We start from the raw sequence: 17,444 nt of genomic DNA on the forward strand, positions 1-17,444 counted from the left end.
GAAGGACCAGTCTCGAGGAAGATTTAACTTAGTAAATTGAACTTTGGATGTGGGGTGGTTTAAAGGTGATTTTGATTTTAATCTCACTAATGAATGAAAAATAAAGGCAGTCCATCCAATTCGGTTAGTGCAATACTAAACACGATGCAGCTGATATTGTCAGATCTTTCACTGATAAACACTTCATTGCTCTGTCACTCCAATATAATATTGATATCCTTTATATTGGACCTTCAAACTGTCTCCTTTATGCCAACTGTAGTGGGTAGGCATTTACTTCCCTAAAGCTGTCATAGCTTGTCTGGTGTGTTGAATTCATTTAACTCATCAGTATATGAAATTGGATTGCCAATAATTGCAGTAATCACACTGTGACTTAATCTCATTGCAGGTCTCGCACGATCAGAGTGTTCACAAGAGCTCCGTGGCCTCCGATTATGCCAACCATTACGAGGAAACTGGTAAAGCGCTTTCTATTGTTATGCTGAATCGATTCGGATTCCTCTATTCTTTGTCATTAGACCAGGGGAAAGAGATGACCTGCATTTTTGTGGTGAATGACTATAATGGTCTGAACATTGCTTAAATGAGACAGCGTGAGGTGTGGAATGTACAATAATACATTACATTACATAATTATTATTTTTATTATTAATAATTTTATTATTGTTATTCCTATCTGCCAGGATTACTTATGGTTGGAATAGTGGTTTCCCACTTTAAAAATGAAACATCTCATATATGTTTCCTTTGAGGATTTTGAATGTAAAGTCACATATATTCACCTGCAGTACTGTACATACTGTGCTAAAGCTCTTTTTTGATAATTATTTATTTTTTATTTTAAAGATAGCATATTTTCAGTTATTCATGTGGAATAATCAAAACAACTGCTGCGTGTGTTGCGACAATTTAGCATTTGGAATTCACTGTTTGCCTGTGGAAGTTTTTCTATTATGTGAAAACAGCCGGCACATTCATAGCACTTATAGATAAAATCATACAAAGTAAAAAATAAAAAAATTAAGCATTTAGTGACAAGCAGTTAATACAGTTTTACTTGTCCCTGTTGGTTTTTTATTATTATTATTATTTTTTTTTTTTGCATTACCATCATTTTGCAAGCAATCCTTATTTGGCAACTTATCTCATTTGCTGTTATGAGCTTTTTATAATAGTTAAGGTAGTACTCTGTCTAGACTATTTATTCTTTTATTCTTTTTTCTTTTTTAAAAAAACATCTTAGCTATTTTCTGAACAATTGTTATTATACAGTTGATCAGGTCATTTGATCTAGTGCTTGCCTATAAACACTGATTGGTTTATTGATTGATGAATTCATTGATTGATAACCAAATGTATTCACAAAATCTGTTTTTGCAAGCAGGCTATCAATTATTTCAATTATTTGTCTGTACTTCCTATATTAATTGCTTGTTTATTATTTGGATAGAAAGCTAGCTAACTAGGGCACTTCTCACAGTGTAGACTAACACTGCAGAATACTAACATCTAGCTTATAACAATAGCTTATGAGCAGATTGGAAGTTACACTTACATCCTGGGTCATGTTTGCATATTTATAATCATTAACTTTATAAAGAGCTTGCAGTTCAGGCAAAATTCCTATATAATAATACTGCCTCAGCTGTTTCTCATTACTTTTGGTGTGAATAACAATGTGGTTTATCAATTTTTATTTTAGTGAAGGTCATTGGAGGAGAGGACTTGCCAAAGATTTCTACTCAGGCTTTGAAGCAGCAGTTTGAAAGAGCCATTGAAGATGCCACCCCAAGCAAACAAATAAAGGTAACATGGGTTATTCATCACTCACATCCAAATTCCCAACTTTACCAGATACAGCCATAGTAAATATAATGGTCACTGAAAAGTCACTTAAAGTTAAAATCTCTGTCGAAAATGGAACCCCTGGTTTCTTCTGAACAATCAAGAAAAAACAATTGGAATGGAAATTGAAATAGTACCATTAACTAATCATTTTTCAAGGAAATGTGTATTATGCAAAAAAGAGAGAAAATCTTAGTAGACCATTCACAAATTTTAAAACTGTTAATACTGTTTTCATTAGTATGTACCCATAATTTGTTTTATTGCCTTCGGTCTCTTGTTTTTCTGCTGCTTGAGCATCACTACCTTTTGTTTCATACTTTCCTCAAACTGTCCTCTCACTATACTTTCTAAATCATGTGATACATTCATAGCTAAATAGAGGATATAGCAAATTGTTTTAAAATTTAGACTTATGTTAAGTGGTTTACATACAGTATATACACATACATTTATGATATTGAGCAATTTTACTGGGACAACATGATGCCCTCCCATGCTGTAATTTTGATTTATTCTTGCAGCAGAAAAATGTACTTGCCTTGCATTTTAAATGAATGGCTTTAAATCATATTTGTCACCAGTATTCAGTTAAAATAGCAATGAATGTATCCTTGTTCTTTTCTCCAAAAAGATTGATGTTGATTACAACCAGTTTCAATGGGCTCCAGTTGTAAATGTTTCGTCTAAAGCCTCAACAGGCAAGACGACTACAGTATCATCCGTGACTTCGAAAGTGGAGGAGGCAGCCTCCAGTTCTGCTTCTGCCTCTGCCGCTATCTATGAGAGCATGGAAAGCCTGCCTCCACCACCCCCAGAGCTACTTCAGCCACCATCTGAACATTCAGAAGGTTACTCACCAGAACCTCCTGAACCAGCCCCTCCATCCAAGCAATCAGTCAACAAGCAGTACACCAAACAGAGGAACCTCTATGAGCTGAAGCGCCTTTACAAGCACATCCACCCGGAAGTCCGCAAGAACCTGGAGCGAGACTTCTTCAGTGACGTGACGGAGATAGAGAGGACCCAGCTGGAGAGCCAAGAGGAGGTGACCGGAGACGTCCAGCAGGCCAGATCTGTGTTTGAAAACACAGGAAGTAGTCCCAGCAAGTGTATGAGCCCTGAGCGAGAGTACCTTGAATGGGACGAGATCCTTAAAGGGGAAGTACAGTCCATGCGCTGGATGTTTGAAAACAAACCCCTGGACACCATTAAGGATGAATCGGCAGATGAGGACGAGGTGAGGAACATTGCTCAGCAGGAAATAATCGCTGGAAATGACGTAAAGTACACGGCATGGATGTTTGAAACGCAGCCCATGGACAGCTTAGGAACAGAAAACCCAGATTCAGAACAGAAAGGCAAGTGTCCCGAGCTGGCGAGAGGAGATGTGCGCACCGCAACTTGGCTGTTTGAAACGCAGCCATTAGACACTCTCAACAAGGTCTACAATGAGGAAGGGCAGACCACAGAAGTCATCCTCACAAATGACGTAACTCGAGGGGACGTCAAAACCGCAAGGTACCTGTTTGAAACTCAACACTTGGATTCTCTGGGCCACACCGAGGCCACTGATGAGACCCACTTCCTGCAGCTGAAGTCAGAGTTAGAGGAAATCAAAGGGGAGGTGAAGACAACCACACAGATGTTTGAGACGCAGCCAATGTGCGTCATCAGGGGAGACTCCGGTCAGATGCTGGAGATCACAACCGTCCGTAGAGAGGAAACTGAGAAAGGGGATGTGAAGACCTCACGCTGGCTCTTTGAAACTCAGCCACTGGACATGATTAACAGGGATCCCACCCAGGTGAAGGTGGTTTGCGGTGTGTCCATGGAGGGCACCTACCAGGATAACGTGAAAAAGGGCAGATGGCTGTTTGAAACAAAGACTTTAGACTCCATCAGAGATGAAGAATGGGAAGGCTCTACGCTGCAAAAGGAGGAGATTATTGGAGCGGATGTTCGCAAGCAGTGTTGGGTGTTTGAGACTCAGCCAATGGACACTTTGAAAGATGATTCAAATGCCAGACCCATGTCCGCTGAAGAGATTGTAGGGGGCGATGTGCGAGCAGCTAGACATTTATTTGAAACTGTCCCAATGGAGGATTTGAAGGAAAATCGTGAAGTGGGAAAACTTCAAAAGCTAGTGGCATCTGAAGAGGAAAAGGGTGATGTGAGACATCAGAAGTGGGTTTTTGAGAGTCAGCCACTTGAGAACATCAGAGAAGAGAAAAAGGAATTCATCCGAACTGTAAATCTAGAGGAACTGGATAAAGGGGATGTCTCAAACTACAAGGAAATTTTTGAAACTATGGATTTGAGCAGGTGCGATGAAAGTCAGAAAATACAAGTTGAGGGTGTCACCAGTGGCTCTGTGAGGTCAAACAAAGTTCTTTTCGAATCCACACCCTTGTATGCAATGCAAGACAGCTCTGGTCACTACCATGAGGTAAAAACAGTGAGAAGGGAGGAAATAGTTAAAGGCGATGTGAGAAGCTGTAAGTGGATGTTTGAAACACGTCCTATTGATCAGTTTGATGAAAGCATCACAAAGTTCCAGATTATTAAAGGAATATCTAAACAGGAGGTTGAGGCAGGTGATGTTAAAACAGCCAAGTGGCTGTTTGAAACACAGCCTCTGGATTCCATTAAATATTTCAGCAATGTTGAAGATGAGGAGAGCGAAGTTAAGGCAGAAGTTGAAATTGTGAAAGGTGATGTCAAAACGTGTCAGTGGCTGTTTGAGACGCAGCAAATGGATACACTGTATGAGAAAGAAAAGAATGAGAGTGAAACTGAGGAAATTCACAAAGGTGATGTCAAAACCTGCACTTGGATGTTTGAGACCCAGAACCTGGACACGATTCGGGACGAGTCAGAAACCGTCATTAAAACACGTACAGTGCAGCAGGAGGATGTCCAGAGCAAAGATGTCCGTATGGTTCGTTTCCTTTTCGAGACAGAGAACCTGGAGAACATCACAGGTGAAGAAGATACTTCTTTTAAGAAAGTCACTAATATAGATATTCAATCTGGAGATGTATCCAGAATGAAGTATATATTTGAGAATCAGTCTTCTGACATTATGACTTCAACTTCAGAGGAAACCATGCACAAGCTGAAAACTATTCAGGCAGAGGACATTCAGAGAGGAAATGTAGTTAATTGCAAATGGATGTTTGAAAATCAACCTATGGATGCCATTTGTGAGGATTCTGAAGAACACAAGACCATCCGGACTGTAGTAGATGTGCAGGGGGGCAATGTGGAAAAAGAGCGATTCATTTTTGAAACCACATCTTTAGATAATTTTCAGAAGGAATCCTCTGACACAGAGGTGAGCCAACTTCAAAGAATCATGTGTCAACAGGAGGAGAAGGGAGATGTGAAAAACTACACCATGATGTTTGAGACGCAGCCTCTGTATGCAATTCAAGACAAAGAGGGTCATTACCATGAGGTCACCACTGTGACTAAGGAAGAAATCATGAGGGGTGATGTAGTGGGTGCGAGGTGGCTTTTTGAGACAAAACCTCTCGACTCAATAAAAGACACTGATGAGGTCTATATAATTAAGTCTGTCACTGAGGAAGATATAAATAAAGGGGACGTGAGTTCAGCTCGGTGGAGGTTTGAAACTCAACCTCTGGACGAAATTGCAGAGGACATAAAAGTCTCAGTCAAAACAGTCAGTGATGTTCAAGGGGGTGATGTAAAGACAAACAAACAACGTTTTGAGTGCAATGGGATGTCACAACAACTTGTGAGAACAGTTAGTGTGAGTGAAATCCACAAAGGCGATGTTAAAACTGCTACGTGGATGTTTGAAACACATACACTGGATAAGATCCGCAGTGAAGACTCAGAATACAATGAAATGGAAACAGTGAGAAAGGAGGAGGTCTTAAGGGGAGATGTTAAACAGTCTGTCTGGCTATTTGAAAAACAGCCCCTTGATAGTATAAATACAACTGAGGAAACAGATGTTGTTGTTACCCGTGAAGAGATTCCAAATGCAGATGTGAAGACAACTAAATGGCTTTTTGAAACAACCCCAGTCCATGAGTTTAATGAAAAAAGCATAGAGAAGGTCGAGATAATTGGTAAAAGTATTAAGGAGACGCTAGATGAGCTATACAGTCAGAAAATGGTTGCATCAAAAGGAGTACTCATCGAGGCAGATGAGATTGGGGATGTCAGAATGGCAAAATTCAAGCTCATGAATCAAGACGAGCCCCAAATCCAGAGAGAGGAAGTCCTTAAAGGGGATATTAAAAACATAATGATGAACCTGCTGAACAAAGGGGACTCTATAGAGAAAGGCATCATTATCAATGAAGAAGAGAGGGGTAACATCAACACAACAGTGAAACAGCTGTACACTCAAGAAGTGGGAAGCATTGAGAAGGAGGAAATCATCAGGGGTGACATTCAGGAAGCTATAAACAACCTGTTTAAGGGTGAAGGGTCTGCCAAACATGGCATTCTTATTCAGGAAGATGAGAAGGGGGATGTACGAATGACTATATATTCTCTTCTCAATCGAAGAGATGAAACTGTCCTTGAAAAAGAGGACATTGTCAAAGGAAATGTTAGAAGTACCCTGCACACGCTACTGACTGGCCCAGATGCAGGGCAGATGATGAAGATTACAGTGAGTGATACAGAGAAGGGAAATGTGAACTTTTATTCCACCTGCATCGAGTCTGGAGCTCTGGAGTACCTGAAAAACCTACAGGTTGAGCCAGAGGATATTCTCCCAGAAAAGGAAGAAAAGGAGAAGATTGTTGGTGGCGACATTAAAGCAACCAAGCTCATCCTGAAGAACAATCAGCTGCAAATCGAACGCACTGTGACGGAAGACGACATTGTCCCTGGAGATGTGCACAACACAGTCAAGGTGTTCATGACTGAACCTGTGGTCTCCCTGAATAATATTGAGAAGGAAGACATTGTGAGGGGAGACTTAAGAGCTACCCTGGATTCACTATCACAGGCCATCAACCAAACAGTCATGGTTGAGAAAGAGGAAGTGATTAAAGGTGACATATCCACCACACTGAGGTCTCTGGAAGAGGCCAAAAATCTGTCCAAGGAAATTGAGAAGCCAGAGATTGTTCCAGGTGACATCAAAGGAGCACTGGAGTCCCTGGGGAAATCGGCAACCACAAAAGTCGAAATTGTCATTGAAGATTTAGTGCCTGGTGACATCAAAGGCACCTTAAAATCACTGGAGGAGGCCAAGCAACTTTCAAGAGAGATTGAAAAAGAAGAAATTGTCAAAGGCGATATTCAGACAGCAATGCAGAGTCTGCGCGAGGCATCCAATGAAAAGAAGGTCTACCAGCAGCAAGTGAGTGTACAGGGAGATGTGAGAGGCACCATACAACTGCTGCTGGAACCACCACCTCCATCCACTCAGCGTAGGCCTAGTACAGAGGGAGATGTGAAAATGTCTATAAAATCTCTGTACAATGGACAGGATCAAACCCAAATTGAGAAGGAAGAGGTGATAAAAGGTGACGTTCAAGGCACTATAAAATGCTTGCTCCAGGGGAAAGAGCACACGAGTGCTAAAACCACTGTTAATGATTTCAGAAAAGCTAAAGCAACAGTGAAAGCCCCATTACTTTCTCAGCAGGAGATCCATGAATGCTCAGTTGAGACTAAAACTGAGAATGAGGCTGTGAAGCCAGCTCCTGCTGTTAAAAATCTGTCTCAGTGCACTGAATCACAGAACACCCTACAAAAGCACACAGCCACTAAATCGGTGAAAAGCAAGTCTTTAGCCCAGGAGGAGCATTCTCTCACAACACAAACCGCAGCGATCAATATGGCCCGTTCTCCAGTGCAGATAAATGTTAAAGAACGACCACCGAAACAGAAGGTGGCCTCCCCTGCACCTGTGGTCGTAAATAAGAAAAATGTGAGCAATCTGGTGACTGAAAACACAGCAACCTCAGCAGAGATCAGCAACCAATCGCAAAGTAGTGTAAACACAGAGCATACACAGGAGACAAAAACAGTCAGTCAGGTGCAGACAACCGTGATTGAGCAAAAAACTATTACCAAAAAGCATGATGTTAAAACCCTGAAGACCGAGTTCCGTAATCTTGACGTAAGCCGACAGGGTCACATTAAGACTGGTAAAAAGAAGATGAAACCGGAGATACACTTCCCACCACCACCCACATCCCCACCCCCACCATCTGAGTCGGAATTTCCTCTCCCTCCCCCACCTCCACCAGTCGAACCTGACCGTCAGACATTTCCAACCCCCCCTCCACCTGACATGAGGCAGGACAGTGACCTTCCCCCACCTCCTCCACCCCCTGTTGAATCCCTGTCACCTGAACCAGATCATTTCCCTCCCCCCCCACCTCCACCCCCACCCTCAATGGCAGGGCAGGACGTGTTGCCACCCCCACCATCACAGCAAGAGCTGGAATCCATGCCTTCCCATACACCTCACCAATTACCTGCAGAGGCTAAAAAAATGACAGTCAAACCAGTAAAGGCTCCTGCCTTATATAAAGTCCCAAAACTTGAAACATCCAGGCAGTTCAAGCAGGAAAAAACAATGGCACAGAAGAAGAAAATGCCACCTCCACCGCCCCCGCAACCTTCAGTGATGACTTCACAAACACAAATACAGCAGGTCATGACAGCCACGGAGGTGTTCACAGCAAGCAACACAGTGACTGAGATAAGCAAACCAGAGGAAACCATGAAAACAGAGATTCAAGCTGAATTAAATCCACTGCCCTTGACAGAAGCTACATCTGGGACTCCGCTGACAAAGCCTGCTCACTTAGAATCGCCTCGCCCACCGAGGAAGGTTTTCAGCCCTCCGAAGAAACTGCCTCTGCCAACTGTTCAGTCCCCACCTGCTAAACCCAAAACTTATGCAAGGAAATTCAAAACACCACTAATGATGGCAGAGGAAAAGTACCGAAAGCAGAGAGAGGATGAGATTGCAGCAGAGGACATGACCCCGACCTCACCCCCTGGTAATGCAGACCTGCAGGTCACAGACAATGCTGTAATTAAAGAGGATGTGAAAGAAGACACAATTGAAGAGAAATCTGAAAAGAACATTGCCTCCAATGTAATTCATGCTGAAATGGCTCTGACTGAGGCTAAATTAGATGCAGAATCTCTTCATCCAGCTGTATCCACAGGTCTGACTGTTAGTCAGAAATCCGTTTCTCAATCTTCTGGCATTTCCTCGGCTAAACAGCACATCACCTTCAATCAGACTGTAGTCTCGAGGCACCAGTCCTCGTCTGTTTCTTCCACCAAGCATCAGACAGTTTCTGCCAAAACAGAAGAAGTGATTTCTGCTCAGTCTGACTCTTCCTCTAACATCAAAGATCATCCCTCTGGATCCACAACTCCTGAGCAACTAGAGGGCTCTTCGAAAACTGGCCCAAAAAGCCTGATTTCTAAACAAGACATTATGCAAGACATTACAAATTTGCAAAGTCAGACTTCCGCTAGCATCAAAACAGAAGGAGTCAAGAAAGCAGAAAGTTCAGCTGTTCAGGGACCAGGGAAGGTACCCCCACAGCCCACGAAAATGTCTAAAGTAACTCCTAAATTCAGAGTGAAAACCGTAAAAGTGCCAAAACTTGAGAAAATTGAGAATCAAGAACAAAATAAAGACACCAAGCTGGAAGATCAAGTTGTTGTAACGGACACTTCGGTATTAAGTCAAAAAGAGCAAATTGTTTCAGAGGTTCAGAAAGTGAACGTGGTTCAGGAAAGCACTGAAGTGTCTGGGGCCATTGAGAAACACATTGAAACTGAAGTCAAAGTAACAGAAAACAAGTTGTCTGAGAAAGCTGCACCCACAAAGGAAAAGAAGCCAGAAAAGGTAATCCCCAAATTTAAAGTTAAAACAGTCAAACTGCCAAAAGCTGAAAAAATTGAAAAGCAAGAAAAAAAGATAGATGTCACTGTTTCAGAGACGTGTGATGTGAAGGTGGTTCAAGAAAACATTCATAAGGTAGCTGGCGGTGCCCAGTCACACACAGAAATAGAATCCAAGGTGGAAAAAGTAGAGGAACAACAACAGGACAGTAATCTAGAGGTCCAAATGAAAAAGCCAAAGCAAAAACTAAAGAAGGAGAAAGAGAGACTACCATCTCCCATTAAAGTTGCCACTGCTCATAAAGACACAAAGTCACTAAGTACCTTGAAGACAACACAAGAGCAGGAGGAATTAAGAGTGCTCCCAATGCAAAAGGCCCACCATGAAGAGCACACCCAGGTTCATGAAGAAGTGATTATTACTGAAAGTAAAGTTCGCCAGAGTTTCCAGCAGCAGGGCTCCATTCAAGTTCAGATGCAGGTCAAGTCTTCTCAAAAGCAGAAAGAAGAATCCAGCAAAAAACAAATACAAGAAAAACCAAAGGGTGAATACAAGCAAGTTTCAGTTAAATTGATAGGGAAGCCAGACCAGAAAGGGGCTGTTCAGGTTGTAGCAGAGGATACACAAAATAGTGAAGTGCTACAGAGGCTGCTGTCTCACATTGAAGAGCTGCAGGGCACTGCAGGAAAAATGGACTCTAAGAAAGTAAAGACAATGTTAAGCGAAATCCCAGAGTGGTTAATCAGCCCGGAGGAAAAGAACGATTTTGATAGAGCTGTATTTGAGCGCAATGTGCAGAAGCTGACAGAGATCACAGAGTACGTGAAAAATCTTGTACAATCCAGGCTTTTAATCCTAAATGGAAACAGCACCACAGTGGAAAAACATGTCTCTGAAAGGACGGATGCTGCTGGGGCAATTCCGAAGACATGCAAAGTAAGCATTGGATCTGTTAAAGTTGGCACTCAAAAGAAAGTGTTAACTGAGAAAAAGAGCTCCCACGACAGCAGAAAGCAGGAGCTGGTGGAAGGAAGAGCTGTTGGTCCCAGAACACCCTCGCCCATGATAAGAATGCGTTCACCGTCGCCATCCTATATCACCATTGAATCCATACGAAAAACTGACTCGCCCCAGAGGGTGGCACCTTCGCCTCCACCAATGCCCCCAACTCCTCCTCCTCGCAGGTCAGAAACACCATCCTCTCAAATCAGCAGGGCCACGCCCTCTCCAACTTTCAGTCGTGCTGACAAGCTGGCTAAACTGAAGGACACCACTGCTATGCTCTCTCAAAGAGCTTCCCCGCCTCCTCCTCAGCAGTCTGCTCAGTTTGTGGAAAAAAAAGCTGAAATCGTGGAATCACCCACGTCCTTCCATCGACAGATCAAAATTGAAACAAGCGTCATGGAGACTTCGGAAACTTCAGATCCATCGGCAAGCGCATCCGTGAAGGACAAAAAGGACTTTTTTGAGGAAGCGCAAAAAGCCGAGGTGAACAAGACCTACATGCGCAAGGAGCCCATTAATATCCCTGAGCGCCTGGGTCTCGATGTGGAGGAGATGGAAAAGGAAGAGAAGGAAAAGGAGGAGCTCCCTAGGGTTGACCTGTCACAACTTGTTAACAAATTTGAATCACCTGAGCAAAAAGTTTATGTCAGAAAAGAACCTATTCTCATAGCAGAGAGGCTGGGGACTGACTTGGAAGAAACTGACACTCAGGAAGACAAAAAAGTCACTCTGATGGAGGAAATACCCACTTTTAGCATTAAGGCTATTAGAACGGTGTTTGAGACTACTAAGAAAAGTTCCCAAGCCAAAGAGCAAGATGACAAACAGGAGGCAGTGGAGCCAGACATCATGACAGATGGTTCAAAACAGGCTGACTCCTCGGGGCCAGAAAAGGGCTCCAGGCTGAGCTCTCCCCTGCCTGTCCACCATGAAGAAAAGAAAGAGGAATCAATTGAACCCACAGGGCTTTCTGAGACAAAGTCTGTCAGTGAGCAGTTCTCAAGCGCTGATAAATTTGGCAACAAGTTAAGTGGGTCAAGGAGCTCCACGACAGTCTCCAAGCATGCAGAGAGCGTGGTGACCCGACGGGCCCCTCCCACATATGCAGATGTAGTGAAAGGGAAAGTCCCTGTACTGGATGTTCCTGCTGAGGATTCCCCTGAGGAGCTTCTGAAGAACTTCCACAAGACCTGGACAGACAGCCAGAACGTTTTTAAGAGCCTCGGTTACACCATCTCTGAAGAGAGAACGTCACGGGTTGTGTCACACCAGGAGCAGACCGTCATTACTGGTAAACTGGGTTGTGCAGCATGAAGAAATTAATACGCAGTAACGGTGTGTTTTTGTTTTTTACCTTTTGAATTGTACTTTTACTAATGCTCCAATCCTTCTCTGTTCCCCTGCATGTTCTAATATCAGATTTCCAGTCCCTGTTTTATTTTTTTCCGCCTTATAGCTTCTGAGGCCTTGTAATCTCTCACTAAAGCTTCTAAACTTAATGGGGGCTGACAATCTGTTAAGCATCTGTGGATGTGGTTTGAAGAAACAGTCTCATGATGTCCTGTCTACAGGGGGTTGTTACTGTAACCCCAGATGAAGCTTGTGTTTTATATGCGCAGTTGTACTAAGCTGCTTATGAACCATGAAAAAAGGAAACTTTTTTTCATGATAAAAGATACTGTGTGTCAGCATGGTGTCTCAGTTTCTGTCATGTCATTTTTGACATCATGTCATCAGTCGTTAATGCTTTGGAATAGTATGACATTGGATTTGCATACTGTCTCACTGAGTTAATTCAAGACTATAGTCTGTGTGTGTTGATGTGGTGGGGATGTGTGGATGTCACATGCAGAGATGCTGGTGTACAATCTATGGTAAAATATCTCTGTATGTGTGATCCAAATATCACCACTGTTTGCATTTGTTGATAATAACACTATGACTGCGACTGTATCTGTATCTATTAAACAATATGTATTCATATTTCTGCTTTTAAACACAAACTGTGTAAAAATACTTTTTTATTGTTTTTTAATTGTGTAATTTGCGTTTAGCATACAGTGGAGCACAACATCATATATTTTTTAATATGATCAGTGTTATCGCCATTTCAGTCTTGGAGGACACTTAGTAACTCTGATTCAGTTGAAATGTCAAATAATTGCCTTTGAATAACTAAAATTCATTAAACCTGTTTCTGCGCAGTGGTGATAATTTAGCCATGGTTGTAAACAGCTTATATACTGTAGCTCCCACACTATTTTACAATGGTGTTATTTTGCAGTAGTGAAATTTACTAATATTCCTTTATTTCTTTCTAGAAAATTCAAGTTCCAGAGTTGGACCTGTGCCAGGTGTGTCAAAAGAAGGTGTATCCGATGGAATCCCTGATAGCAGACAAACAAAACTTCCATAAATCCTGTTTCCGCTGTGTGCACTGCGGCAGTAAATTAAGGTAATCCCAATCAATAAAATGTGTTACAAACCACAAATGTCAAAATATGATGAACATATTTTCTGTATCCCTTTCATTTCAACTATGTTTACAATTTTTTATTTTTCTTTGGGGGGCGGGGGTTGTCCACAGCCTTGGCAACTACGCCTCTCTCCATGGACATATATACTGCAAGCCACACTTCAAGCAACTCTTCAAGTCCAAAGGAAATTATTATGAGGGATTCGGACAGAAACCTCACAAGGAATTATGGAGCTCTAAAAACCAAAAGCATTTTCCTGAAAAGGCTACGCTCAACACCTCCCCTGTGAAAACTGATTTGCAATGCCCCAGTACACAGATCAGCATTAGCTCAGCAGAGAAAGAACGGCCAACCCAAAACAAAAAAGAAATAAGTACATCATATGATGAGACCAAAAAGCCCACAAATAAAATTTCTATTGTATGGCCCCCTCAAAGTGAGTCCCCTAAGAAAACTTTCAACATGGAGGAGGATGTTAAGTTGGTTAAGCCAAGCTGGCCTTCCCCGGATAATTACTCATCTGTATCTGAAACACCAGCCCAGACAAATCTGCCCAAAGAAATGGCTTTGAAAGAGATCAGTGAGTTGACTGTGCAAATGGAGACTGGACCTCAGGAAAACAGCATAATAACAGAGAGGGAAGCAGCAAAAGAGACAATAGTAACACCTGTAGAAACTGTACAACCTGTAGAATCTATAAATGCCATAGAATCTTTAGAAAGTGTAGGGCATTTGGATTGTGTGGGGCGTCTGGACTGTGTAGGGCTTGTAGAAAGTGTAGGGGTTGTAGAAAATGTAGGGCTTGTAGAAAGTGTAGAATCAGCAGCAGATGTTAGACCAGGTCTGAACATTATAGAGCATGAGAATGGTGCTGAAATGGTGGAGCAGGTGAATGTTGAAGCTGACCAGATAGATGGGAGGGATAGGAATAGTGAAGAAGCTGGAAGTGATGGGAGTTTTCCACAGGAAGGAGAACAACCCCAGAAAGTGCTGGGTATTCAAGTGAGTGAAGATAGGGACACAGGTTGCAAAGAACGTGCTGAAGGTTTGAACGAGAAGGTGTGTGGGGAAGAACGTAAAGAGGAAGAGAAGGAAAGAGATGCAGGGGCAGCGCAGGTTATGTTGACTGATGGCACAGCACAAGCAGTAATGGCAGAAAATGCAAACTCAAACAATAACAATAATCAGACTTTATTTGACCTCGAACCACTTTGCACAGAAGGGGAGAACAGTTGGGTAAATTTGGAGCTCCTGGGTGGCTCCTGTAGTCCTTCCCAGAAATCCATGCCAAAAGAGGACACTTGTGTTAGTGATTCACAGGAGCTGAGATGGGCACAGCCCGATAATGTTTTACAATTAGCCCAAAAGCATGACGCTTTTGTGCCATCAGGTACCAAATCCATTGAAGCCACAGGGGACTGCTTCATCGATGACTCGTTTGCTGATTTGTCTCCAAAGAATACCTTTTCACCTGTAAAGGAACCTCAGATGACTGCTTCAAGCTTTCTCCAGGACATATTTGCTGGCCTTGACACCAGTTCCAGTTTGCTTTCTGGTGACATGTTTGGCGAACCTTCGAGGGAACAGTCCTTCGCTTCTTTATTTGACAACCTTTTGGATTTTGGAACTCAGTCAAGTGCAACCACAGATCATCCAACAGGCAAGGACGAGAAGGATGTGATGGCTGATATCTTTGGCGCAAATGTTTGTGGCACATCAGGACAAGCTGGGCTTCCCTGGCAGGATGAATGCGAGATATTGTCCGTGGAGGAACAAATCAAAAGAAACAGATATTATGAGGACGATGAATAAATCTTTGGCCATTGTGCCTGAGGCCAAGCTCCTAATTCAAAAGTCCGTATTCAGACAGATACATTTTGTACGTATATCACTATCTCTTCATTTAACCAAATAAGTCCATGGAGAGATGACTTGAATATATTTAAATGTATGCTTTTAAAATTCTTCATTTTTTTTTTGTACTACTTTCAAAGATCATATTCTGTCCAGGCTAATCATGGATAAATATTTACATTTTTAAACATGCCTTTTGTAAGCACCTGGTGTGCAGTTTAGAAAAAAATGATCAAGGCAATTATTTTTGTTCAATGTAATACGCATCATATATACATCAAATTTTATTTATCATGTTTGTTCAGATATATTTTGCAGCATAAATGTATTATTAGATTAGTGGAACTTACTTTGAATTCCTGATGGCTTTAAACTTATCAGGCTGGCTTAACTACAGTAATTATATGTTATTGCTTATCCATAAATAGTAATAATAATAATAAAAACATAAAACGATTTATGTCTCAGGAGTCCCTTTTTTGTTTTTGTAAGTTTAACGAGGAACACATTTTAAACAGAAAAAGGACATTCTTTTTTGACTGTGTAAAAAGGTTTTCTGAGATGATCTATGGCCTGTGTGGCTGGGGCAGACCAGCCATAGAGCAGAGATGTGCTGAGATGGTTCCAGTGAGTGCTTTATTGATTTCCACTGAGACAACCTGAGTGTGATAAGGATCACTGATTGCACCATTTGTATTGTCTGTACCAGACTGCAGTTTTCTTACGTCATCAGCCCAATTGCCTGCAGGTGTACTTGTTCTGTCACATATGCCTGAAGAAGTTGCTGTCATTATTAAGAAAAAATTAAGGACAATTAAACTAGACAAATGTTATACAAAATCAGATATTATGCTTACTGCAAACAGTTTAAGGATACTTAAACTTCAATCCCTGTTTGTTGATGGGTTACACTGCAGAATTGCACATGCTTGAATGACAGAACTGAAGTTACTTTAAACATCAATATCAATTGAATCTCCCCCTCATTGTGACACTGCAAGATGGTACAATTTATAAAGAACTGAAACTGGTACTGGTACTTAAAAGCAAGGTACTGTAAATTCAGCATAATCCAGAATCTTAATGGATCAAATCGAAACTGGTTAGCACCGCATAGAATTTTTGTTGTTATGAGGCACATACTGTATTCATTTAACTGTAAATATAATAATTATATATGCAGTGTTTGTATCTGTGTGTGCGTGCATGTTCAGGTGTGTGTATGTGTGCCTCTGATGGCTGGTGCTTCAAAAACTGAGCAGGCAGGGAAGGTAGGATTCTGAGGGGAGCCTCAAAAGTAAATTTAATAGGAACAGCAACTTAATGGGGCATGAGAGAGTTTTATGAAGTGAAGGCTTTTATACGATGAATACATTTTTTCATGTCATTTTAAACTTTTTATCTTGTGCACAGTTTATATCACTGTGCAGTATATTTCACTAGTGTCAAAGTATATGCAAACGATATAGGGAATGAATGTGACCTACAGTTTCACAAATCCAGAACATTTTTCCGGCAATGAAAATGACAATACAGAACATTTTCCTTATGCTCCAGTCCATTTATTCCTTTAGCCACTCACTCAACCAATTAGAAAAAAGGATGAAAAAGGTCAAGTGCATTTATTCGCTGAGGTTCAGCAAAAATGGAGTATGGAGGACAAAGGATAGAAAGTGATAGTCGCTAGCTAATTTAAATAGCTATATTTTAGCATTCTAGCATCAGAATTTTCTAAATGCAATGTTTTCAGACAGATGAATAAACAGCCCCTATAGGCAATGCCTGTTGGTTAGTAAACTTTACTAATGTTAGCTGAACCTGCATGTTCAGTGGGTTAACTGAATCAGCTAGCTATCTAAGTTAATTACATGCTTTTACATGGCTAGATATCATACCTGGGTAGGGTTCCCAGATGGCTGGTCTTTGACTGGAATGTCTGGTTTTCAAATTATTTGTACAAGTTTGATTTGTGGTCCCGATCTGACAAAATAATGTTCAGTCAGGGTATTAAATTAAGAAATTTACCGTTAGTTTGTAATGAAATTGTATCTCAACCATCCCCGGTGTGTGATCTGGTCCGATAGCTAAACTCCCCATGTTGTCTGGTTTTGACAAATTCTAAATCTGGCAACACTATACCTGGATAACTAGCTACCTAGCTCACCTTGCTACCAGGCTCAGAGCATAGAGTGCATTTACAAGGTAAAATCATGCATCTGTCCTGAGAGTACTAATTAACCAATAACATTGAAGTAACTAAATAACAACTACAAAGCCAGCACACAGCTGAGTTATATTAAGTCGAACGGAAATTAGGCAATTAGCAGTATGCATCAGCTATAAAAGAGGTCTGATAATTATCAGTTTGATATGAGTTTCCAAAGCCA

At 41.5% G+C, this 17,444-nt stretch overlaps 1 protein-coding gene across 6 annotated transcripts in view; it reads left to right on the top strand.

Moving 5' to 3' along the window:
* xirp2b (xin actin binding repeat containing 2b) overlaps window positions 1-13,452 on the top strand; it is a 68,019-nt gene extending 54,567 nt beyond the window's left edge. For 4 of the 6 annotated variants that reach the window (XM_064327444.1, XM_064327447.1, XM_064327448.1 and 1 more), the window contains 5 exons: window positions 392-461; window positions 1,706-1,809; window positions 2,483-12,017; window positions 13,048-13,181; window positions 13,314-13,452. In XM_064327444.1, the coding sequence (XP_064183514.1) occupies window positions 392-461; window positions 1,706-1,809; window positions 2,483-12,017; window positions 13,048-13,142 (9,804 nt within the window). In that variant the 3' untranslated portion in view covers window positions 13,143-13,181; window positions 13,314-13,452. Of the gene's footprint in view, window positions 1-391; window positions 462-1,705; window positions 1,810-2,482; window positions 12,062-13,047; window positions 13,182-13,313 lie in introns of those variants that run through there. The other 2 variants (XM_064327445.1, XM_064327446.1) reach the window with 2 other exon arrangements.
* Window positions 13,453-17,444: the final 3,992 nt, after the last annotated feature.

Source organism: Anguilla rostrata, chromosome 3 (assembly GCF_018555375.3).
Source record: "Anguilla rostrata isolate EN2019 chromosome 3, ASM1855537v3, whole genome shotgun sequence".
Taxonomy (NCBI): Eukaryota; Metazoa; Chordata; class Actinopteri; order Anguilliformes; family Anguillidae; genus Anguilla; species Anguilla rostrata.